Source organism: Amblyraja radiata, chromosome 2, assembly GCF_010909765.2.
Source record: "Amblyraja radiata isolate CabotCenter1 chromosome 2, sAmbRad1.1.pri, whole genome shotgun sequence".
Classification (NCBI taxonomy): Eukaryota; Metazoa; Chordata; class Chondrichthyes; order Rajiformes; family Rajidae; genus Amblyraja; species Amblyraja radiata.
In genome coordinates this window covers 70,901,678-70,928,597 of record NC_045957.1, presented here as the reverse complement: position 1 = coordinate 70,928,597, position 26,920 = coordinate 70,901,678, and the positions used below count along the sequence as shown (strand labels likewise).

The window sequence follows — 26,920 nt, the reverse complement described above, 5'->3', positions numbered from 1 at the left end:
CTAAGCCATTGGCACTAATGCGGTCCCAGCCTATATTGGGAAAGTTAAAAATACCCAACTTCATCAACCCTCGTGCTGGCGCGAGCAGGAACAGGAAGATACGGGACCTGAATGTGTGGCTGAGGAACTGGTTCAGGGGGCAGGGATTTAGATTCTTAGATCACTGGGATCTGTTTTGGAGTAAGGGGGAACTGGACAAAAGGGACGGATTGCATCTTAACAGGTGGGAGACCAGCATTCTGGCAGGCAGGTTTGCCACTGCTACACAGGTGGTTTTAAACTGAATAAGGGGGGTGTGGTGCCAAATGGGATAGTCGAGGACGGAGTTAAAGGGAAAGAGAGTAAAGGGATGGTTAATGACCCCAGAATTAACGGGAAAGGAAGCTCACAAAGGGATAAGAGAGTATGGCCAAGTGTAATAGGGATCGATGTGAAAGGTGAGATGCGTAAGGAATTAAAAGTATTGTATATGAATGCGCGAAGTATTAGAAGTAGATGAGCTTGAGGCTCAGTTAGAGGTTGGTAGATATGACATTGTGGGGATTACTGAGACGTGGCTGCAGGAGGATCGGGCCTGGGAATTCAGGGTTATACATCCTATAGAAAGGACAGGCAGGTGGGCAGAGGAGGGGGGGGTAGCTCTGCTGGTGAGGGATGGAATTCAGTCCCTTGCGAGGGAAGACATAGGGACTGACGAGGTAGAGTCACTGTGGATTGAGTTGAGGAATTGTAAAGGCAAGAAGACACTAATTGGTGTTATCTACAGACCCCCAAATAGTAGCCCAGATGTAGGGTGTAAGTTGCACCAGGAGTTAAAACTGGCATGTAACAAAGATAATGCCACTATGGTGATGGGGGATTTCAATATGCAGGTAGACTGGGAAAATCAGGTTGGTTCAGGACCCCAAGAAAGAGAGTTTGTAGAATGCCTCCGAGATGGATTCTTAGAGCAGCTTGTAATGGAGCCGACCAGAGAAAAGGCAATTCTGGATTTAGTGTTGTCCAATGAACCAGATATGATAAGAGAACTCGAGGTAAAGGAACCACTTGGAGGTAGTGATCATAATATGATTAGTTTTAATCTGCAATTTGAGAAGGAGAAGGTTAAATCGGAAGTGTCAGTGATGCAGTTGAACAAAGGGGACTATGAAGGCATGAGAGGGGAGCTGGCCAAGGTAGACTGGAAAGGGATCTTAGCAGGAATGACGGTGGAACAGCAATGGCAGGAATTTCTGGGCATAATCCGGGAGACGCAGGATCATTTCATTCCAAAAAGGAAGAAAGATTCTAAGGGGAATAGGAGGCAACTGTGGCTGACAAGAGAAGGTAGGGATAGAATAAAACTAAAAGAAAAGATGTACAACACAGCAAAGAGTAGCCGGAAGCCAGAGGATTGGGAAACTTTCATAGGACAACAGAAGGAAACAAAACGGGCAATATGGGCTGAAAAGATGAAATACGAATGGAAGCTGGCCAGGAATGTAAAGAAGGACAGTAAAAGCTTCTTTAGATATGTTAAGGGAAAAAGAGTAGCAAAGTCAAATGTGGGTCCCTTGAAGGCAGATACGGGTGAAATTATTATGGGCAACAAGGAAATGGCAGAAGAGTTGAATAGGTACTTCAGATCTGTCTTCGCTAAGGAAGACACAAACAATCTCCCAGATGTACAGGAGGACAGAGAATCTCAGGGGGTAGAGGAACTGAAATAAATTTTCATTAGGCGAGAAATAGTATTGGGTAGGCTAATGGGACTGAAGGATGATAAATCCCCTGGGCCTGATGGTCTGCATCCCAGGGTCCTCAGAGAGGTGGCTCTAGAAATAGTGGACGCATTGGTGATCATTTTCCAATGTTCAATATATTCAGGATCAGTTCCTGTGAATTGGAGGATAGTTAATGTTATCACACTTTTCAAGAAAGGAGCGAGAGAGAAAACGGGGAATTACAGACCAGTTAGCCTGACTTCGGTGGTGGGAAAGATGCTGGAATCAATTATTAAAGAGGTAAGAATGGGGCAATTGGATAGCAGTAAAAGGATTAGTCCAAGTCAACATGGATTTATGAAAGGGAAATCATGCTTGACTAATCTTCTGGAATTTTTTGAGGATGTGACAAGTAAAATGAAGGGGTGCTAGTGGATGTAGTGTATCTAGACTTTCAGAAAGCCTTTGATAAGGTCCCGCACGGGAGACTGGTGACTAAAATTAGAGCACATGGTATTGGGGGTAGGGTGTTGACATGGATAGAAAATTCATTGGCAGACTGGAAGCAAAGAGTAGGAGTGAACGGGTCATTTTCAGAATGGCAGGCAGTGGCGAGTGGAGCGCCGCAAGGCTCGGTGTTGGGGCCGCAACTGTTCACCATATATATTAATGATTTGGAAGAGGAGAGGGAATTAGGAGCAACACCAGCAAGTTTGCGGATGACACAAAGCTGGATGGCAGTGTGAACAGTGAAGAGGATGTTAGAAGGTTGCAGGGTGACCTGGACAGGTTGAGTGAGTGGGCAGATGCGTGGCAGATGCAGTATAATATAGATAAATGTGAGGTTATCCACTTTGGCGGCAAAAACAAGGGGGCAGATTATTATCTCAATGGGGTTAGGTTGGGTAAGGGGGAGGTGCAGCGAGACCTGGGCGTCCTTGTACACCGGTCACTGAAAGTTGGCTTACAGGTACAGCAGGCAGTGAAGAAAGCTAATGGAATGTTGGCCTTCATAACAAGAGGATTTCAGTATAGGAGTAAAGAGGTTCTTCTGCAGTTGTATAGGGCTCTGGTGAGACCACATCTGGAGTATTGTGTACAGTTTTGGTCTCCTAATTTGAGGAAGGACATCCTTGTGATTGAGACAGTGCAGCGTAGGTTCACGAGATTGATCCCTGGGATGGCGGGACTGGCATATGAGGAAAGATTGAAAAGACTAGGCTTGTATTCACTGGAGTTTAGGATGAGGGGGGATCTTATAGAAACATATAAAATTATAAAAGGACTGGACAAGCTAGATGCAGGAAAAATGTTCCCAATGTTGGGGAGTCCAGAACCAGGGGCCACAGTCTTAGAATAAAGGGGAGGTCATTTAAGACTGAGGTGAGAAAAAACTTTTTCACCCAGAGAGTTATGAATTTATGGAATTCCCTGCCACAGAGGGCAGTGGAGGCCAAGTCACTGGATGGATTTAAGAGAAAGTTAGATAGAGCTCTAGGGGCTAGTGGAGGCGAGGGATATGGGGAGAAGGCAGGCACAGGTTATTGATAGGGGACGATCAGCCATGATCACAATGAATGGTGGTGCTGGCTTGAAGGGCTGAATGGCCTCCTCCTGCACCTATTTTCTATGTTTTTATGTTAACCCTATTAGTCTTGCAATTGTTTGCAATCTTCTGGCTTAGTTGTTCCAAATTTTCCAATTGCCTATTTTGGGGCCAATCGCAATCATCCCCTTTTTATTTCTCAGCTCCACCCACAGCTTCACTGGACGATCCTTCAGTGATATCTCAGACTACTGCCTTGACATTCTCCTTAAACATAAAGCAACTCCCCTCTCGTTTAATCCCAAATTATATCTCATCTGTAGGATCTGTACTCTGGAACGTTAAACTGCCAGTCCAGTCCCTTCCGTAATGGCGATAATGTCCCAATCCACATCCTGAGTTCATCTGCCTTACTTGAATTGAAATAAACACAATTTAATCCAAGCATCTTTCATTTCCTCCTGTGCCCCTGTATACTGAACTTGCTGTCATAGTGTACTGACTTCCAGGCTCCCTACCTCACTACTGCATTAGATCTCATCCTCCTGCTAACCTAAGTTAAACCCTCATGAGTAGCAGCAGTGAACCTCCGTGCAAGATCAGTGGTCCGCCTCCAGTTCAGGTACAACCCATCCCTCTTGTACACATCACCTTAAATAATGAGGGGGATTGATAGGGTGAATGCATGGAGTCTTTTATTCAGGGTAGGAGAATCCAGAAACAAGGTTAAGGTAAGTGGGGACAGATTTAGTGGGAACCCGAGGGGCAACATTTTTCACTCATTTAGGTATAGGTACGGTGGTTATATGGAATGAGCTGCCTGAGGATAGTTGAGACAGGTGCAATAACTACATTTAAAAAACACTTGGACAGGTAGAAAAGATTTAGAGGGATAAGGGCCAAATGCAGCAGACAGAAAAAGCTAAAATGGGACATCTTGATCATCATGGACGAGTTGTGCCGAGGGGGCTGCTTCTATGCTGTATGACTCAATGACTTCTGCCGTAGAAGAGAACACAATAGTCCGATAACCTGAATTCATGCCTCCTGCACCACTCCTTAACCAGGCATTTACCTGTCCTATCTTCCTATTCCTACCCACACTGGCACTGAGAATAATCTGGAGATCACGACTCTTGAGGTCCTGAGATTTAACCTTTTGCCTAATTTCCCATATTCACTTTGCAGGACATCAGCCCTTTTTCTATCAGACCTTGTGCCACAGACCTTACTGCTGCTGCTCTCCTCTGAAAGGACATTCCCTCCCCTCGACGCCACCAAACAGTATCCAAAAGCAAATACTTGTTTTGGTGAGGACGGTCACAGGGGATTCCTGCACTTTCTGCCTATTCCCTTTGCTGGTGGTCACCCACCTACTTTCTGCCTTTACCACCGATGTGATCACCTCATTATAACACTTTTCTATGGGGCTCTCATTCTCCCTGACGATCCCGAGGTCATCCACTCACAGCCCTAGTTTCCTCAAAGGGTCAGTCAGGAACTGCAGCTGGACTCACTTCCCGCAGGAACATGCCCCTCTTCTTTCGGCACTAAGAACAAGGAAAGGTTATTTAAAAAAACAGAACTTACCTTATCCTGGCACCATCCTTCACTCACACTTCTCACAGAAGCCGCACGAGCCAAAGTCTCAGCACTTACCTCACACACTTGCACTTCAACACAGCCTCCCTCAACACAGCTAATCTCAATATGATCTACAAGGGATGTAGCTCCCAACAGCTACATCCCTTGTCAAGAATGGGAAAATTTTGTATTCAATTGGATCCAAATTACAATCGCAGCAAGCTCTTTCAGATTTTTCAGATTTTTTTCAAAAGAGTACTTGCAATGTTTATGTAATGAAGAATAGTTATAAAAAACGTTTTTTTGCACTCTTTTTGTCATTTTTCCATCCTTCAAGAAGTGTGGTGACTAGAATTTGATGCAATACTCCAATTGTGGGCTGAAAAAGTCGAACAAATTGTTCCCAATTTTGTATTCTGTCGTTAAGAAACCTTGGAACACATGCTTTACTAACGGCTCTCTCAATATGTCATACCACTTTCTAAGATATATCCACAGGCCCCTCTGTTAAGCAAGTATACACCCCAGAAGTTCTGCAATGTACATGTTTCACATTACAAACACATCGAGCTAAGTGGAGTTCAGATACATATTAACAGATAAATCCTTTTTTAAAAAGGGAATAAAAATCTAAGCTCTTCTTTAGACTTTATTTATTACTCTGAAAGGAACACAAACATAACACAGAATAGGGCAACAGTGGAATGGAAAAAGGTTAGAAAACCAATTAGAGTTATACGTATATAAATAGCAATATACCACCCCTTTTCTCCCACACCTCACCCTGTCTCATCATAGTTTCATAAGTGAATGATTGACCCAATTTCTTACATCGATTTGATAATTCAATTCTTAAAAGTCAATACTTGCTTTCAACTTGCAAAATACACTGATTGAATCATCATCTACCTCAATGATTGCACAACAGTTTGAAGGCGTTTTGCAAATTTGCTGTTTCATTGCAGCTTCAGGTGTGTTTTGTACATCTACAATAAAGATGTAAAAATAGTTCATAGCATTAACAATTCATACATGTACCTCAGAATGTTAAAAATAACATGAACAGAAACTAGGCACTGTTTGAGGGGTGAGAAGAATCTGACTGCATTATTTTGATAGCAATGGCAATATAAACCATTTCATGTGAATACTTAATCCGTTTCTTAAATATTTAAATATTGTAGTTCATTATGGAAAATAGGTGCTCAAGTAAATGTATATAAGGGGTTTCTTTTACCTAGCTAAATTATCTTTCATTGGAGAGCAGATTCAAACATTCAACTATGATGCAAGTATACTGCAATAAAGGAAAAGAAAACAGCAACAGACAACTGAAGATACAGTTGATTCTGTAACATAATATAAATTCCATCGTCATCTAAAGTTTGCTGTACAACTTTGCATATAAATTACAGCCCCCCTGGTTAAAAGTTACTTTTGTTGCAGATAGATATTTGCTCAATGATGGGAAGCAGCAGCTTTGAACTGATCTAAAGGAGGTTACTCGCCAAGTTGATACCAAACTTTTATACAAAACATTGAAGTAATCAACTTCAAATCTGGAAGCAACAACTTATTTCTGCAGATATGTCATTGATCCATTATTGGTTCATGATAAATGCAAACAAGCTGCGTGGAAGAAAGAAGTCAGAGGACTATTGCATCTGAACTGATACCCTGGATGAAACACCTGTATGAGCTGTTTTTTTAGATGCCAGTACAGGAAAATAAAATTATTGGAATTTGTACTGTGGTTTCTGATAATCGTTCAAAATGCTAAAAGGAAATCTTTATAACAGTTAAGGCTGAACGATCCGAGTCCGACTGCAGTTCGCGACCGTTGTTTTCAGTCAAGAGTTTTATTTTAAAATCACCACGCATGGGCCTGGTGCGTGGAAAGCAGGTTAGAAGATCCTCCACATTTGCACAGAATCTTGGTGGCTAAGCTGCTTTCCACAGGTACACATTCAGTCCATCTTCTCTTTCTGAACCAGCCTCGGTGCATCAACAAATTCTTTGCCATTGAACAGGATGATAGCAGCGGTCCCAAAGCTAGCACTTCCCCAGAACAGCACGTAAGCCAAGGTTTCAGTCCAGGTGTCACCTAACATCGGATGCAAAGAGTAAAATTAAACGTGTTAAGCTTCCATAAATAAACAGCAGCATTAGGTTTTAGTGATTAGAACGTGATGCAATTTTAGAACTGTTCATTTTAATAATAATAATAATTTTAAAAAAATTTATGGGCGCCTTTCAAGAGTCTCAAGGACACCTTACAAAAATTTAGCAAGTAGAGGAAAAACATGTAAGCAGAATGAAATAAATAGTAGACACATGACTAGTACACAAATTAAAGACAGAATTCAATTCAAAACACAATATGAGGCAATTCAAGCACAGATGAAAAGGGAGGGGGACGTGGGGCTAAGGATAGGCAGAGGTGAAGAGATGGGTCTTGAGGCGGGACTGGAAGATGGTGAGGGACACGGAATTGCGGATCAGTTGGGGGAGGGAGTTCCAGAGCCTGGGAGCTGCCCTGGAGAAGGCTCTGTCCCCAAAACTGCGGAGGTTGGACTTGTGGATGGAGAGGAGACCGGCTGATGTGGATCTGAGGGACCGTGAGGGTTGGTAGGGGGAGAGGAGGTCAGTGAGATATGGGGGGGCCAGATGGTGGAGGGCTTTGTAGGTGAGGACCAGGATTTTGTAGGTGATCCGGTGGGAGATGGGAAGCCAGTGAAGTTGTTTGAGGACTGGAGTGATGTGATGCCAGGATTTGGTGTGGGTGATGAGTCGGGCGGCTGCGTTCTGGATGCATACCACTCTAACAATGGAAATAATGTTTAATTTGAAGCCAAATTGGAAGTATTACACTTCATTAAAATGCAAGGTCAAGCACATAGCAATTTTTTATCTCTAACATGCATCGTACTGCATTACATGCATCGTATTGCACTCCGCCCACATGGTGTTACTTGTCGGCGGAGCACCAAGGCAAATTCCTTGTATGTGAATACTTGGCCAATAAACTTACTTACTTACTTACTATTCTTCCACATCATTCAGACACAGATGAAATCATAACTGATGGAGCAGTTAACCATACAATCTTGTTAACAGACCAAAATACTAGCTGGATATAGGGTGCAAGTTGAATCAAGAGTTATAATTGGCATGTCGTAAAGGTAATGCTACGGTTGTTATGGGAGATTTCAACATGCAGGTAGACTGGGGAAATCAGGTTGATACTGGACTCCAAGAAAGGAAGTTTGTGGAGTGCCTCCGTGATGGATTCTTAGAGCAGCTTGTACTGGAGCCTACCAGGGAGAAGGCAATTTTGGATTTAGTGTTGTGTAATGAAATGGATTTAATAAGGGAACTCGAGGTAAAGGAGCTATTAGGAGGTAGTGACCATAATATGATAAGTTTTAATCTGCAATTTGAGAGGGAGAAGGGTTAATCGAAGGTGCCAGTATTACAGTTGAACAAAGGGTCTATGGAGCCATGAGGGAGGAACTGGCCAAAGTTGACTGGAAAGATACACTAGCAGCGATGACAGTGGAACACTACAGAAGGTGTAGGGTCAGTTCATTCCAAAGAGGAAGAAAGATTCCAAGGGGAGTAAGGGGTGACCGTGGCTGACAAGTGAAGTCAGGGACAGTATAAAAATAAAGGAGAAGAAGTATAACATAACAAAGATGAGCGGGAAGCCAGAGGATAGGGCAACTTTTAAAGAGCAACAGAAGATAACTAAAATGGCAATACGGGGAGAATAGATGAGGTATGAAGGTAAGTTAGCCAAGAATATAAAGGAGGATAGTAAAAGCTTCTTTAGGTATGTGAAGAGTAAAAAATTAGTTAAGACCAGTTGGCTAAAATTCACATTAGACAGGAAATGGTGTTGGGTAGACTGATGGGAATGGAGGCAGATAAATCCCCAGGAACTGATGGTTTGCATCTCAGGGTACTTAAGGAAATTGTTTTAGAAATTGTAGGTGCATTGGTGATCATTTTCCAATGTTCTATAGATTCAGGATCAGTTCCTGTGGATTAGAGGGTAGCTAATGTTATCCCACTTTTTAAGAAAGGCGGGAGAGAGAAAACAGGGAATTATAGCACAGTTAGCCTGACATCGGTGGTGGGGAAGACGCTGGAGTCAATTATAAAAGATGAAATAGCGGCACATTTGGATAGTAGCAGGATCGGTCCGAGTCAGCATGGATTTACGAAGGGGAAATCATGCTTGACTAATCTTCTGGAATTTTTTGAGGATGTAACTAGGAAAATGGACAAGGGAGGGCCTGTAGATGTAATGTACCTGGACTTTCAGAAAGCATTTGATAAGGTCCCACATTGGAGATTAGTGGGCAAAATTGGAGCACGTGGTATTGGGGGTAGAGTGCTGACATGGATAGAAAATTGGTTGGCAGACAGGAAACAAAGTGTAGGGGTTAACGGTTCCCTTTCAGAATGGCAGGCAGTGACTAGTGGGGTACCGCAAGGCTAGGTGCTGGGACCGCAGTTATTTACAATATACATTAATGATTTAAATGAAGGGATTAAAAGTAACATTAGCAAATTTGCAGATGACACAAAGCTGGGTGGCAGTGTGAACTGTGAAGAGGATGCAGGGTGAATTGGACAGGTTGGATGAGTGGGCAGATGCATGGCAGATGTAATTTAATGTGGATAAGTGTGAGGTTATCCACTTCGGTGGCAAAAACAGGAAGGCAGATTATTATCTAAATGGAGTCAAGTTGGGGAAAAGGGGAAGTACAACGGGATCTGAGGGTCCTTGTTCATCAGTCAATGAAAGTAAGCATGCAGGTACAGCAGGCAGTAAAGAAAGCAAATGGCATGTTGGCCTTCATAACAAGAGGAGTTGAGTATCGGAGCAATGAGGTTCTTCTGCAGTTGTACAGGGCCCGAGTGAGACCACATCTGGAGTATTGTGTGTAGTTTTGGTCTCCCACTTTGAGGAAGGACATTCTTGCTATTGAGGGAGTGCAGCGTAGGTTCACCAGGTTAGTTCCCGGGATGGCAGGACTATCATATGTTGATAGAATGGAGCAGCTGGGCTTGTATACTCTGGAATTTAGAAGGATGAGAAGGATATGTTTCTTATTGAAACATATACGATTATTACGGGTTTGGACTCGCAGGAGGCAGGAAACATGTTCCCGATCTTGGGGGAGTCCAGAACCAGGGGCCACAGTTTAAGAATAAGGGGTAAGCCATTAAGAACGGAGATGAGAAAAAACTTTTTCACACTCCACAGATTCCACAGACTCACACAGTTGTGAGTCTGTGGAATTCTCTGTCTCAGAGGGCGGTGGAGGCTGGCTCTCTGGATGCTTTCAAGAGAGAGCTAGACAGAGCTCTTAAATATAGCGGAGCCAGGGGATATGGGGAGAAGGTAGGAACGGGGTACTGATTGTGGATGATCAGCCATGATCATATTGAATGGCGGTGCTGGGCTCAAAGGGCTGAATGGCCTACTCCTGCACCCATTGTCTATTGTCTATTTCACATTTAACAAATGCTGTCTGTCCTGTTGAATCTTGCTGCATTTGTTTGAGACTTTCAGTATCCATACTTTTTGTCGATGCATCCAAATAATTTTTAATTGAATCCCAAAATACAGGAAACCAAATGAACTTGAACAATGATTATTTGTTCCAATTGCAATATTTTCCTTACCTGCCATAAGTAAGCAAATGATGCACATCGAGAAAGCCACGACCATGATTATAGGCAGCTGTGATACAATGGACAAAAATAACATTTAACATGGGAAGTGTTTCAAGCGTAGCTTTCTTTAAACACTAATGATAAATATACACGAGAGCTGATCCATTCCCTCTCTGATTAGCAGATCCACTGACAACTGCTGGCTTTATGACACTTGTTCTTCTGCTTTGTCTAGCTTCTGTGCATACGTTTTGAATTAATGAAGTTGGGGATAAAGCCAGAGGGCAAATATTTGGACTTAACTTTTGACTTTTGAGATACAGCGTGGAAACAGGCCCTACAGCCTACCGAGTCCACGCCAATCAGTGATTACCCCATGCACTTGCACTATTATACACACTAGGGACAATTTACAACTTGCAGAAGCCAATTAACCTATAAATCTGCACGTCTTTAGAGTGTGGGAGAAAAGCGGAGCACACAGACAAAACCCACGTGGGCACAGGGAGAACGTACAATCTGCGAACAGACAGCACCTGTCGTCAGGATTGAACCCAGGACTCTACCGCTGTAAGGCAGCAACTCTACTACTGTGCCACTGTGCTGCCTTTTCAAACAGCGCTTCCTCCTTCCAATCCCATCGCTGGACGTAACACTCAGCAAAACACAGATTTTGGATACACTTTGCATCTGGCTTCTCAGCTCTATATCTAAGTAGGCTGGCGGAAGAAGCTGATAATCTTCTTCAAAAAACTCTCCTAATCTTGTTCAAAATAGTACCACATGATCTTTTGCATCTGAGAAAGGAAAAAGGTCTCAATTTGGTATTTGACTTTAAAGATGGCACCAAAGGTGTAGAACATAGTTTTGCTAAGTGTTTAGGGTAGGACTTAAATCCATCTATCTGATTCAGAGATGCATACACTACCCAATGATACAAAGTATTTGCCTCCAGAATGCACACCAGTTATGTCAGCAATACTGCTAAAGATTCAAATTATAACCAAAGTACCATGTAATAATATTAAGATGGACACTCATTTCCAAACTTACCGCTAGGAATCTCCACTCTTTCTGGTCATGTAAAAATGCCAAATTATCAGCCTCATCCACAACATAGTTTCCAAGAAACAGATCTATTGAATCCTGCAACAGTATAAGTGCATTGTGCATTAACAGGCAGAAAATTACATTTATTTAAAAAGCAGTTGCATATTGCATCTTTTACTTCTCCTTATGTATGTTCCAGGCATCCTTCTGAAAATGAAAAAAAAACTTTGCAGATCCAAAAAATCTGTTTTGGCAGCCCATAGTAAATTGTCTCTATCTTCTCTATCTATCTTCTATCTATCTATCTATTATTTAAAACTCTCGCCCCATCCGTCCGGATCCCTTCCTGCCTTCCGATTCGTTCCCGCCGTGCGATGCCACAATGCCCGATGCTCGCAGACGTCCAATCGCGATGCCCGACGCTCGCAGACGTCCAATCGGAACGGATCCATTTACATGTACGGCTTCCGGCCGCATTTCTTCCTTTGATTCCCTGCAACTCCGAAACCGGACGCAGATTCGCCGACATCTTTTCCATTTCGGTAGAGATTTCACTTTTCTTTCTAGGTATCCGCTCCTCATTACATTTCGTCGTGTTTAAGTACACGTTTTTAATCAAATCCCCCCACCAAAAATTCAAAACTAAACTGGCTTCTCACCCACAGAATCTTCACCAGCCCCAGCCCCTGCTGAACGTTCCATCGTGTGATGTCACAATGCCCAATGTTCACATATGTCCAATCGGAATGGATTCATTTACATATGCCTATGCAGGAGCACCAGCCAATGGTGAACGTTCCATCGTGTGATGTCACAATGCCCAATGCTCAAATACATCGTTGCCATAGTACAGAGTACAAACTGGCTTCTCACCCATACAAGCAGCCATTTCGGTAGACATTTCACATTCCCTTCCAGCTATCCACTCCTCATTACATTTTGTTGTGTTTATGTCCATTTTTTTCATTAAAACCTTCACCCCCCCCCCCCCCCCCCACCCTCACTCATTTTGTCGCCTCCTGCTGGCCAGCGACCATAACGGCTGCTGGCGCCTGCAGCACAACCTCAAGCGACGCCATTTAAAAACGGCCTTTCGGGAACGGCTCTACTTCGAGGACCACGTCTCTCGTGGGGGCTGCGGGTAGGCAACGGCTGCGTTGGGACATTACACTTTTAAGGCTCTGTGTGTGGGGATGCTTCGTGTGTGTGATGCCGCCCTGCCACCCCCCCCCCCCCCCCCCCCCGCGTTGCCGAGACGGACCCGACTTCGACGACTTCATGATACGCTATTTTAAGACGGCCGGGACCCGACTTCGACGGCCACGTCTCCCCTGGGGGCTACAGGTAGGGAACGGTGTTTATACACTTTTCCAACTCTGTGTGTGGGGGTGGTTAGTGTGTGTGATGCCGCCCCCCCCCCCCCCAGTGGGGGCTACGGGTAGGGAACGGCTGCGTTGGCTAAAGGGATCAAGGGGTATGGAGAGAAGGCAGGTACATCACTCCCCCTACCCCTCCCTCCCTCCCCACTCTTCCACTTCTCTCCCCCTTCCCCTCCACTCTCCCTCCCCACTCTTTCCCCTCTCTCCCCCACCCCTCTCCCTCCCTCCTCCCCATCTTCCCCATCCCACATCTCTCTCCCCATCTCTCACCCCCTACCTCGCTCTCCTTTCCCTCCCAAATCTATCCCGTTTCCTCCTCCTCCTCTCCCCCCCCCCCCCTCTTCCCACACCCCCCCCCCCCCCCCCCCGCAAACGCCGTTGGGGAAACAGACCCAACGGGTCTGCACTTGGTCTAGTATTATATAATGGCCTACAAAAGAAGAAAAGTATAAAATGTAGATGTGAGATTGTTGTTAATGGTAAGGAAATGCAGAATAATTTCTTACCTGTCTAAATCCATCAGAGAAATTATTCTTGTAATATCTTATCATTGAGTTCCATCCATCCATTACAAGACCCCATTTAGTTCTTTTCCCTGTCCTAAAGAAAATAAGAATAAGGTCAATTAAAACGATGGTAGATAATTAAGCTGAAGATGTTTACATAGTCAGTAAGCCGCAGGCATATTAAAACAAAGGGACAACATGTCTAGTAGATGGGTAGACAGTTCACCATTTAAATTTGGAGAAGACAAGACTACTTTTCAAATGACGTCAATAATCCAACTCAGGAGCCAACATTAAGCTGTGGCAAGGAAATGTTGGTGCCTTCTCAAAACATCACAGAATATCATTTCAGCTTCTCAACTACAGTGCCCTCCATAATGTTTGGGCCATCATTTATTTATTTGCGTCTGTACTCCACAATTTGAGATTTGTAATGGAAAAAAAAATCACATGTGGTTAAAGTACACATTGTCAGATTTTTAAAAAAAGGCAATTTTTTTCTTTTTGGTTTCACCATGTAGAAATTACAGCAGTGTTTATACATAGTCCCCCATTTCAGGGCACCATAATTCAATTCAATTCAATATTTATGCCATGTCATTTGAACCTCAGTGAGGCTCAAACGAAACTCCATTTCTACAGCCATACAAACACAAACAATTCTTACAAGACACACAAACAATTCAATTCACACAAACATCCATCACAGTGAATCTCCTCCTCACTGTGATGGAAGGCAAAGTCTTTTCTCTCCCCTGCACCATTTTTCTCCCAATGTTGAAGCCCCAGGCCGGCGATGGAAAGTCCCACGGCCATTTAAGGTCGCGCCGGGCTATGTACGGCCCCGCTCCAGGTCTAAATGTCACAAAGTTAGAGCCCTCTGCGGGGGTTGGAATGTTTGGGACACTGCAATGTCATGTAAATGAAAGTAGTCATGTTTAGTATTTTGTTGCATATCCTTTACATGCAATGACTGCTTGAAGTCTGCAATTCATGGACATCAGCAGTTGTTGGGTGTCTTCTCTGGTGATGCTCTGCCAAGCCTGTATTGCAGCCATCTTTAGCTTATGCTTGTTTTGGGGGCTAGTCCCTTTCAGTTTTCTCTTCAGCAGATAAAAAGGCATGCTCAATTGGGTTCAGATCAGGTGATTGACATGGCCACTCAAGAATTGACCATTTTTTAGCTTTGAAAAATTCCTTTGTTGCTTTAGTAGTATGTTTGGGATCATTGTCTTGCTGTAGAATGAACCACCGGCCAATGAGTTTTGAGGCATTTGTTTGAACTTGAGCAGATAGGATGTGTCTATACATTTCAGAATTCATTATGCTACTACCATCAGCAGTTAAACATAGAAACATAGAAAATAGGTGCAGGAGTAGGCCATTCGGCCCTTCGAGCCTGCACCGCCATTCAATATGATCATGGCTGATCATCCAACTCAGTATCCTGTACCTGCCTTCTCTCCATACCCCCTGATCCCTTTAGCCACAAGGGCCACATCTAACTCCCTCTTAAATATAGCCAATGAACTGGCCTCAACTACCTTCTGCGGCAGAGAATTCCAGAGATTCACCACTCTCTGTGTGAAAAAAGTTTTCCTCATCTCGGTCCTAAAAGATTTCCCCCTTATCCTTAAACTGTGACCCCTTGTTCTGGACTTCCCCAACATCGGGAACAATCTTCCTGCATCTAGCCTGTCCAACCCCTTAAGAATTTTGTAAGTTTCTATAAGATTCCCCCTCAATCTTCTAAATTCTAGCGAGTACAAACCGAGTCTATCCAGTCTTTCTTGATATGAAAGTCCTGACATCCCAGGAATCAGTCTGGTGAACCTTCTCTGTACTCCCTCTATGGCAAGAATGTCCTTCCTCAGATTAGGAGACCAAAACTGTACGCAATACTCCAGGTGTGGTCTCACCAAGACCCTGTACAACTGCAGCAGAACCTCCCCGCTCCTATACTCAAATCCTTTTGCTATGAATGCCAACATACCATTCGCCCTCTTAACTGCCTGCTGCACCCGCATGCCTACTTTTAATGACTGGTGTACCATGACACCCAGGTCTCGCTGCATCTCCCCCCCTCCCAATCGGCCACCATTCAGATAAAAGTCTACTCTCCTGTTTTTGCCACCAAAGTGGACAACCTCACAACTATCCACATTATACTGCATCTGCCATGCATCTGCCCACTCACCCAGCCCATCCAAGTCACCCCGCAGCCTCCCAGCATCCTCCTCACAACCAACACCGCCCCCCAGCTTCGTGTCATCCGCAAACTTGGAGATGTTGCATTCAATTCCCTCGTCCTCATCCAGTTGTATCATCAATGAAGATAAGGGAGCCTGGTGTACCATGGTGTTTCCTTCGCTCCATAGGTGCTGCTGCACCCGCTGAGTTTCCCCAGTAATTGTGTGTACCTAAGATAAGGGAGCCAGTACCTTCAGCAGCCGTAAATACCCAGGCCATAACACTCCCCACCACTGTGTTTCACAGATGAGGTGGTATGCTTTGGATCTTGGGCAGTTCCTTCTCTCCTCCATACTTTGCTCTTGCGATCACTCTGATATAAGTTAATCTTCATCTCATCTGTCCACAAGACCTTTTTCCAGAACTGTGATTGCTCTTATAAATACTTATTGGCAAACTGTAACCTGGCCATCCTATTTTTGCGGCTAACCAGTGGTTTGCATCTTGCAGTGTAGCCTCTGTATTTCTGTTCATGGAGTCTTCTGCGGACAGTGGTCATTGACAAATCCACGCCTGACTCCTGAAGAGTATTTCTGATCTGTCGGACAGGTGTTTGGGGATTTTTCTTTATAGAGAGAATTCTTCTGTCATCAGCTGTGGAGGTCTTCCTTGGCCTGCCAGTCCCTTTACGATCAGTAAGCTCACCAGTGCTCTCTTTCTTCTTAATGATGTTCCAAACAGTTGATTTTGGTAAGCCTAAGGTTTGGCTGATGTCTCTAACAGTTTTATTCTTGTTTCTCAGTCTCATAATGGCTTCTTTGACTTTCATTAGCACAACTTTGGTCCTCATGTTGATTAACAGCAATAAAAATTCCCAAAGGTGATGGAAAGACTGGAGGAAAAAGAAGGTGCTGAGAGCTCTCTTATACTTGCATTAAGGAGCCATTTAAACACACCTGAGCAATTACAAACACCTGTGAAGCCATGTGCCCCAAATATTATGGTGCCCTGAAATGGGGGGACTATGTATAAACACAGCTGTAATTTCCACATGGTGAAACCAAAATGTATAAAAATACCCTATAAAATCTGACAATGTGCACTTTAACCACATGTGGGGTTTTTTCTATTACAAATCTCAAATTGTGGAGTGCAGACAAATAAATAAATAAATAATGGGTCTTTGTCCCAAGCATTATGGAGGGCACTGTATTCAGCTTAACGTCTGATTTCTTATTCAACAATTTCAAATGACGATTTAAATTTACCCTATTTGCATGGTCTACACAGCAAATAATACACAAGTGCATACATTTCCCAAAATGTCTTTAGCTTCAACCTTTACATCACCTCTCCCTCCGTCCCTCCCCCACCCTAGTCATCATAGCAGTTTCACTGTCTGTATAACTCATTATCACCAACCCCACAGCCAACAATGGACCATTGTGGGCTCCGCCTTTCTTTGATCATCGTTGCTTTTCGCGTATCTTTCATTCACTTGTTCCATTTACCTTCTATATCTCTCGTTTCCCTTTCCCCTGACTCTGTCTGAAGAAGGATCTTGACCTGAAACGTCACCTATTCCTTTTCTCCAAAGATGCTGCCTGACCCGCTGAGTTACTCCACCTTTTAGTGTCTATTTTCCCAAAATTTACAAGCATTTCTAAAAAATTGTTCAGAATGATAGTGCTCCGAAGCAACAAAGGGGATATAAGTATTTTCTCTATGGCAATGTTATTACAAGCAAACCTCACTATGCTTCATGAAATTCTTCAAATTGAAGGCTGGTCAAACTAATAATGGGTCATATATGGTCAGCAAAACTGGATTAGCTTTGGCAATTCCAAAAGCATCAAAATGCATTGATCACTATCACTGTGGGCTTTCATAAAGGTTCAACCTTTATTTTTCTCCCCCCCTCCCCCCCCCATCATGTAAAGATCAATAGAAATAGTGCTTCAAATTATGATCAAGCCAAATAATAATGGGTTGATCATTATTTCTCATGGTTACATTAAGAAGTAATGATCAAGCCATTTGATCAGTATTTCTCGATTTAACACTATGCTTAACATATTTGGACATGTGTTCTAAGGAAGTGGAATTTAACCTCTGGATCTCAAGTAGGAAATCTCAGAGCAATCACTGGCTGTCAGTGATATCTCTAATTCCTTTTTAATAACACACTTTACAAATTAAGGTTAAGATGGAAATAAAAACAGAAAAAAAGTTCCCAGCAGCATATCGGCTTATTTAATTATTCTGACCAGGTATTTTGATGTCAAATGAGGAACAATGTTCCATCACAATTCTGTAACAGTGCTTCTTGACCCTAATGGTTTAAACACACACACTATACACCAGCATTATGCTTCCAATTTGGGCCTGGGACAATTATCCTAATTGGGTATCAACCAAAGGTCTTGGGCCTAGACTCTCAATTTACTCTAGTCCTTACAGCAGATTTGAATTTCAGGCTGACCCACTCATGGGTCAGATGCATGGCAGATTTGAATCTCAGGCTGACCTGAGAGATATATCACCACCCAGTCTTTAGTCACTGCTATTTTGAAGAGGTAGTCATCCACCTTCAGTATCCACTTCCAAAGTAGCTCATACCAGTTTTACTCAGCAGAACATTAAAAAGTATGTTCTAAATTGGGAGAGAAGGAGATTTCATAGCGATGATAAATATCTCTAAGGTTGTGATAGCAGAAGGCATAGAAGCCAGAGATTAAAATTAAGGTTAGTGACAAGAGTCATAGAAACAAACAAGATATATTTACACATGGAATTCATTGCCTGAAATGTGCTATAACCAGATTTAATAGTAAGTTTCTAATTACTTTGGAGATATAATGGCGGGAACATTTGCAGGGAAATGGGGATAAAAATTAATAGTACTGAATTGACAGAGCAACATGATGTTGGCAAGGGTTTGGCTTCCTTCTGTGCTCTATTATTCAACAGTCACATGTTTTACAATGGGATGAACCATCCAAAGCCCTGAAACCAATAATAATTCATTTTGCCCCATCCACAGCCATTCTGGAAATGTCTGGTTATTTTGATTATCTCAGTGAATCCAGTGTGGTTCCACAGGATAAAGTGGAAATGTGCGACTACATTTTGTCAATTTCAGAACAAGTGCGGTGTAAATAGAAGACATCCAATAAATATCAAAGAGAGAATATAGGCGACATTTCTTTGCCCAGAAGTTGGCAACAAGATAGAGCGATGAGGAAATTTGATGCTTACATCAGGCAAAAAAATGAAAGGAAGAATACACGAGCAATGAGAAAAGATAATAGGATAGAGGGTAGTAGATGTGGACTACTAAAATTGCCCTTGATATTGATCTTGCCCAAGTCCCAGTTTCTGCAATCTCCTCCATAGCACAATAACCTCCTCCAGTTCTCGCCACAGCCACAATTCACTGCACTGTTGTCAGATTGCCCTTCAATTCAAGAAGTTCTTCTCTAGCACGCTTTCTTCTTTGAAGATGGACCTTAAAACATACTTGTTTTACAACACTGTTGGTCATCTGCCCTAATGTCTCTTTTATGCCAAAATGATATTTGATAAAATTCTTACAAAATACCTTGGGATGCTTAGCTGTTTTAAAAGCACCACACACTTACCAGCTTTAAAACACATCACTAGGACTGATGCGGATACTAGACTTATATTTGGAATGCTTACTCATTCTGACATTAAACTGATTATTTACACATTTCTTCCTACTGTGCAGACTGAAAATGTCATATTGAGCATTTACTACACAATACCCTATCCAAAGATTTTTCAATAACGCTGACTTGTTACCATAAAATACAGAACAAATTATTGCAAAAACCACTTGTCATTCCCCTAACCATTGAATGCAATCAAAATCACTCAGTGGGATTCTTTTTCTTCAAATCATAACTGAAGTTGCCTTCCAACTAGTTTCACATCCCATGCAAAAGAATATGAATGAAAAAATCCAAAAATGAACCACAGCAATCAGACATAATCTCAGAGATAATTACCTTGTGAAGTCAGTCTTTAAGGCCCCAGTTCCCGCGTACTGTTTGGCACATGCGTTTGCATTATCTGCCCATGCTGTGGATAAATCAAATTATTGCTAAGCTCTAGTACTTTAATTAGCAAAAGTGACAATTTCAAAATGCTCATAAAAAGACTAGATTTTACTTCTGAGCAAAATTATTTGCCAAAGGTTTTTTCCTTCCCTCTCAAAAGACACAAACTCCACCAAGCAGTCCATTTGGATATTCCTGGGTCAAGATTTAATTAGGCACTATTTATGTTGTTCTTGCAAGCAGGCTTGGAGGCATCACAACCATTTCCACTTTATTTTCATTCAATATCCAAGCACACAGCTAATTAACAGAATGCAATGAATAACAAATAATAACTCTCCCTCCCTCCATCACCCAGGGGTATGAAAAATAATCATTCTGTTCCTACTGATGAAATCAGAGAGCTGAGCAATCAAATGTGAAACCTTTCAGGTGCACTTTGGGTCAAATCTGGAAGAGTCTGCTGTATCAAATAAAAACAGTTCAGCAAAGAAACCCCGAAAAATAAATAAAAACTCACAATTTTTGTAAATCTTTTCAAATTCTGCTTGCTCGTCAATTCTTTGGCTCACATGAAGAACGCCAATCCTCTAGACCCAATAGAAGAAAAAAAATTTAATAACTGAATGCTACCTGTTGAGTTTATTCTTGTTATTGCAAAAGCATGATAATATTGATGCATTATCGTAGGCTAAGTATGGACAGACCTGGAGTACTGTGTACAAAATTAGTCTCTGGCAAAGGAAGGAATATACCTCACATAGATTAATTACCATAGAGGCTCACCAAATTGATTTCTGAACTGGGGCTATCCTCCGAAGTGAAATTGAGATACAGGTATTAGAGTTTAAACAAATGAGTGAAGATTTTATTTTAAATTAAGCATAGCTTGAGTGTTATCTCACGGAATGAGAATTTCACAGGCTGAGTCAGGTTAATTTCCCTTTGGTTTTACCTTCAATCAGGTGGTGGTCAGCTGCTTTTTTTGAACCACTGCAGACTTCGAGGTGCAACTATGCCCACAATACTGGTAGGGAGAGAGATCTAAGATTCTGACCCAGCAATGAAGGAACACCAATACATTTCAATAGACAATAGGTGCAGGGCGCTTCGAGCCAGCACCGCCATTCACTGTAATCACGCTGATCATCCACAATCAGTACCCCTTTCCTGCCTTCTCCCCATATCCCTTGACTCCGCTATCTTTAAGAGCTGTATCTAACTCTCTCTTGAAAGCATCCAGAGAATTGGCCTCCACTGCCTTCTGAGGCAGAGAATTCCACAGATTCACAACTCTCTGAAAAGGCTTTTCCTCATCTCCGTTCTAAATGGCTTACCACTTATTCTTAAACTGTGGCCCCTAGTTCTGGACTCCCCCAACATCAGGAACATGTTTACCTGCCTCTAGCGTGTCCAATCCCTTAATAATCTTATGTTTCAATAAGATCCCCTCTCATCCTAAATTCCAGTGTATACAAGCTCAGTCACTCCATTCTTTCAACATATGACGGTCCCACCATCCCGGGTATTAACCTCGTGAACCTATGCTGCACTCCCTCAATGGCAAGAATGTCCTTCCACAAATTTGGAGACCAATACTGCACACAATACTCCAGGTGTGGTCTCACTAGGACCCTGTACAACTGCAGAAGGATCTCTTTGCTCCTATACTCAACTCCTCTTGTTATGAAGGCCAACATGTCATTCGCTTTCTTCACTGCCTGCTGTACCTGCATGCTTACTTTCAGTGACTGATGAACAAGGACACCCAGATCTCGTTGTACTTCTCAACGATACCATTCAGATAATAATCTGCCTTCCAGTTTTTGCTACCAAAGTGGATAACCTCACATTTATTCACATTATACTGCCATGCATCTGCCCACTCCCCCAACCTGTCCAAGTCACCCTGCATCCACATAGCATCCTCCTCACAGTTCAAACTGCCACCCAGCTTTGTGTCATCTGCAAATTTGCTAATGTTACTTTGAATCCCTTCATCTAAATCATTAACGTTTATTGTAAATAGCTGCGGTCCCAGCACTGAGCCTTGCGGTACCCCACTAGTCACTGCCTGCCATTCTGAAAGGGACCCGTTAATTCGTACTCTTTGTTTCCTGTCTGCCAACCAGTTATCCATGTCAGTACCCTACCCCCAATACCATGTGCTCTAATTTTGCCCACTAATCTCCTATGTGGGACCTTATCAAAGGCTTTCTGAAAGTCCAAGTACGCTACATCCACTGGCTCTCCCTTGTCCATTTTCCTAGTTACATCCTCAGACGATTAGTCAAGCATGTAAATCCATGCTGACTCGGACCGATCCTGTTACTGCTATTCAAATGTGCCGCTATTTCATTTTTTATAATTGACTCCAAGTCAGGTTGGTGTGTGGCCTGGAGGGCAACCTCTAACTGCTGGTGTACCTGTGCTTTAAAGCATTAAAATGCTGAATCATCACTACTATTAAAGAACTTCTAACCTGAAGCTGCGACTGAATAGAACGACGTGCTATCAAGCTTTGCACCACATTTGTTCGATCCAAGCAGTCAATGCAATTGGTTCTGAAAGTTCCATCCTGCTGTAAGATCATCTTCCCCTCAGGATCCACCAAGAAATAACTGTTAATAGAACAGAAACAAAGGAATTGTTTACAACAATAGGATGAAAGGAAACAAGCAGTGTTTTATGTAACCACCAAATAACTAACTTTCATGTTTATGACAAACAGCAAAAAAAAATAACAAGACATGAACCAATTACCCAAATTCATCCTGTTGATCTGCCACCCGATCCAAAAGGATCTGAAGCCGATCCCATCTCATACGACTGCATTCTTTGTGGAAATCAAATGCACAGTATCTGCAAATATGACACCAAACATATTAACAGACATAATAAAAAGAAAATGAATGAGTACAAATATTTACAACGTGCCCTGTACACCTCAGGACTTTGAAATATACTTCATTTTTTGAAAATGTTGCAATTCAAGGAAACCTCCATCATTCCAGTCTCAAAATAAAGTGATCTGCCTTAACCCAGTAGCTCTAACATCGACCATAATTAAATGCTTTGAAAGATCGGTAATGGCATACACCTGCACTGGACTCCCAAAATATCTAGACCCATTGCAATTTGCATACAGAAAAAATAGATCTACTTTGCACTATATTCAATTCTGGACAATAAAATGATTTATGTCAGGATGCTATTCATTATCTACAGGTCAGCCTTTAACACCATAATACCAAAGAAGCTCATCTCTAAACTTCTCGACTTTGGCCTTGTTGCTTTCATCTGCAACTGGCGTCCCGACTTGCTGACATGCAAACCTCATTCCATTAGAACTGCTGGTAACATTTCCTCCATTCTGATGTTCAACACTGGTGCATCTCATGGTTGTGGTCATGCTCTACTCCCTTCTCCCTTCAAACCCATGACTGTGTGGCCAAGTACAGCCCAAATTCAATCTTTAAGTTCATCGATAATACCACTCGTCAGTTGGACTAACAACAATGATGAGATGACCAAGAGCCTGGTGTTATGGTGGCAGAACAACAAACTAGTCCTTAACGTCAGCAAGAGGAAAGGAAAGCCATTAACCAAAGGAATTGGTGGGGGGGGGCGTGAACATCATCAACAGAGCCTCTGTATCGATGGTCAACAGCTTTAGGCTCCTTTGCATCCATATCACCAACAACTTAACCGGCTCTCTTCCCACTAGTCGGTGAACAAGAAAAAGCATCAGCATAATCACTTTCTTAGGCATCTGAGGGAATTCTGCATGTCCATGAGGAATCTTTTCAACTTCTACAGATGTGTTCTATGAAGTATTTTGGTGCGATGCATCGCAGCATGGTATGCAACTGTTCTGGGCCGGAACATGCAGAAAGTGATTAACCCTGCACAGTTCATCATAGGCTTGTCACTTCCTTCCAACTAGTCCATGTTCATGGTATTTTTACATCAGGAAGACTGGAGGAATTATCATGGATGCCTGCCACCCTGGCTATTCCCTTTTCCCTCTTCTACCGCCTGGGGGAAGATACAAGTACATGAAAGCTTGGACATCCAGTCTTACAATCTGATTCTTCCTCAAAGCTATCAGACTCCTGAACAAGTCATCTTTTTCACACACGCTTCCCATAAGTGCTGCCACAAACTCTTAATGCTACCTCATTCAGTTATTCTATTATTGCACTTCAGTATTTTGTTTTTGCACTGCTTCAGATCGAACTGCAATATCTGCATAATTCTGCTGTTTTGCATTCATCATTGTATTGATTGTTGTTTCTATCATTACCATCTATACTGTTTTCACGCAAACAAGGAGTTTCATTGCACTCTGGTGTATATGACAATAAATTAATCTGAATCTGCACTATCTATTGTTGTTCATCTCAGGTGGCAAGCAGCAAGTCAACTTTAATATAAGATTTTCTGCCTGAATCAGGAGATGTGGATTAGGCTACTTTGTTTTGGGAGGTTTAGGCCGAGCCTCAAGAGATTCTCTCAGATACAACAATTTAAGTTTCACTCCAGAGACTCGATACAAAAATCTAGATCAACTAATAGAAAATCTAGTACTGACAGAAGTGCCATCTTTCAGATATGTTTTTATATGAGATCCCTTCTATGTTCCCATGGCACCACTCCAAAGAGCTGGAGTGTTCAACTGGCCAACGTTTATGCCTCAACATTTGTTGGATATTGTTGCTAACTGCGGGAATTTATACAGCTCGAATTGACTGTCATTGTTTTCTTTACAACATTGAGTATACTTCACAATTGGCTGTAACATGCATTGGGCTGACCAGGGTCTCACCAACTACATCAATAAAGTGGTAAATACTCATGATTCCAGTGCTGCCAACCTGCAAACAGTTGCAATATATATTTTCCTGCAGAATTTCACTCCATTTGAAAATAACTAAGTGCAAAATGCTTTGAGGCATTATTATTTAAATGCTGGCCCCGTTTTATCTTTGTGATAATGGCAGTTTTTAAATGTTGTTCACATCACTGCTTTCTTCCAATCCAGTAAATGGAGGAGGAAACTCTAAAATATATGCACAGAGACAAGGCAGTGCTCATTTCTGAAAATGATATTTATAGATACGCACTTAACCATTCCATTTCCCAGGCTCGCTGTCATTTTGGAAAAGACCTGCTCGAGAGATTTTTCAGGACCTTTCTGATCAACCTGTAAAACAAAGTATATTTTTAAAGTTTTTATGAATTGCTTCAAAGTTAAATTTTGGTGTTAAATATATTTGATAAATGCCAAGACATACCAAATTAATTATCACTTGCTTCCCATAACTAATAAGCTGGGAATCAAAATGCCTTTGAAAGCCATCCATCTGCAATCAAAAACACAAAACAATGTTTACAATCCTGTTTAATAACAAATCCAATCAAAAGCACCAAAAGCTTTGGAGTACTTTTCAATGGCATAAAACATCCCAATAATCTAGATAGTGCACTAAAGCGCTAGAACTGTTCTCTATGACTGTAGTGGTTGTTAATAGGACAAGGAATTTGATGCAGCACACTGACACATTCTGTAAATTTCTGCACTTACCGCATGGAGTGCAATTTGCTGCCCAAGTACTGCAATGTTAGACAAAGATTCCTGGAGGGATGAAAATGCCAATTTCTGAGCCAAAAAAAAATCACTTACCCTATTTTTAATACTTAACAACTGAGTAACTGAGTACAAAATCCAACGTTTTGAAAACTTCAGCAATTTTAAAATTAAATAAGCTCTATTATCATACATACAACTAACTGGCACCGAATGCAAAACAATGTCCATTTTTATTTAATGATATCAAGTAGAAATTGATACGAAGCCTCACAAGGTATTAGGGCAGATGTCCAAGAGCTTGGTCAAAGAGGCAATTTTCGATTACAGAAAGAGGTAGGGATAATTTAGAAGGAATTTTTGGATCCTTGGGCCCCAAAAGCTCAGGGAGCATATTTACATTCCTGGATCGGGATCAAACTACATACAGAGGGTTAAAGGGCTGACAAAAAATAAGCTGGACTATGCTCGATTCAGCCTGCACTGTGCATTCACCATCCAATTTATTCCTTTGGCCTTACATGCTTATTGTGGCCCCACAGATCCGCACTAACTCCAAGCCCCTCTGCCACAGCTGTACCAGCTGCTTACTAGCTCCCCCCCTCCCCCCCTTTAAAAATCACCTTTAAAAATACTTTCCAGTAATTAACTGAAAGCATTAAGATTAAGCAAAATAAAAAATAAACCATTTGCATCCATTTATCTTCATTTACATGGATTTATCTATTCAATGGCAGTTTCAAATGAACAGGCTGCACTACACAGGCCAGCTGTGATACAGTGACAAGGGGCATCCGACTCCTCAGCTCAGCATGACAGAATTCTGCCGATGCACTCAATATTACATCCAGTGGGGGAGTAGGATGTGAAAAGCCAGGTGCACTCATCATATGAGCTGATTTTGCTGGTGGATTTTTCTCAAACTCCAGACGAAAGACAAGTATGTTCAGATCTATGGAGATTTGGAAGAGTTAAGCCGTGGAGGCTTTGTTTGACCATGAATTCATGTACAGTGGGAGATTAGTGAATGGGACTTGGGTGGGAATTAGACTTTTTTTTTAAAACAGTAGTAAGAAGCATAGAGGAAGGCCAGAAATGCATTGCATGTCCAAAGCTAACAAAGGAATAAATTAGGGTTTTAACAGAAGCCATAACTATCATGAGTAGGACAATAGCAGTGATTTTGGTGATAGCATGGAAATGTGGTCCAAAGTACCTCCGGCTCAAATACTGCAGCACAGTTATAAACAGTCTGGTTCAATTTAAAGATTTGATACTGTGTGCACAAAGTGGGGGGTGGGCGGCATTCAAGGGGAACTTAGAATGGTGGAGCTTTCTAGGTTGGTAGTGGTGGGTTGAGCCCAGGTGCTATCAGCATAGATGTGGAACTGACAAAGGATTATCTTAATTATAAGAAGCCAGTTCTCATTCGTCTTCAACAGTTTTATGCAACTACATAACGTTGTAAACTCTTGTGCTACCAATAAATTTGAGATACCAAGTAAATGTAATTCTGTCTCTAAAAATATATTTAATCATTCCTGAAATTTCACACAACAGTAAACTGCAAATATGTTATCACAGTGGAACGGCTCGCTCATT

At 42.2% G+C, this 26,920-nt stretch overlaps 1 protein-coding gene across 2 annotated transcripts in view; it reads right to left on the bottom strand.

Moving 5' to 3' along the window:
• Positions 1-5,466: 5,466 nt before the first annotated feature.
• Positions 5,467-26,920, bottom strand: part of sacm1l (SAC1 like phosphatidylinositide phosphatase) — a 56,926-nt gene continuing 35,472 nt past the window's right edge. Inside the window, exons 11-21 of one of the 2 annotated variants that reach the window (XM_033048600.1) lie at positions 25,316-25,366; positions 25,026-25,094; positions 24,855-24,934; positions 22,492-22,590; positions 22,211-22,349; positions 20,249-20,318; positions 19,678-19,750; positions 13,457-13,550; positions 11,575-11,667; positions 10,531-10,588; positions 5,467-6,937 (exon numbers count right to left, since the gene is read on the bottom strand). In XM_033048600.1, the coding sequence (XP_032904491.1) occupies positions 6,801-6,937; positions 10,531-10,588; positions 11,575-11,667; positions 13,457-13,550; positions 19,678-19,750; positions 20,249-20,318; positions 22,211-22,349; positions 22,492-22,590; positions 24,855-24,934; positions 25,026-25,094; positions 25,316-25,366 (963 nt within the window). In that variant the 3' untranslated portion in view covers positions 5,467-6,800. The remainder of the gene's footprint in view (positions 6,938-10,530; positions 10,589-11,574; positions 11,668-13,456; positions 13,551-19,677; positions 19,751-20,248; positions 20,319-22,210; positions 22,350-22,491; positions 22,591-24,854; positions 24,935-25,025; positions 25,095-25,315; positions 25,367-26,920) is intronic. The other variant, XM_033048610.1, reaches the window with a different exon arrangement.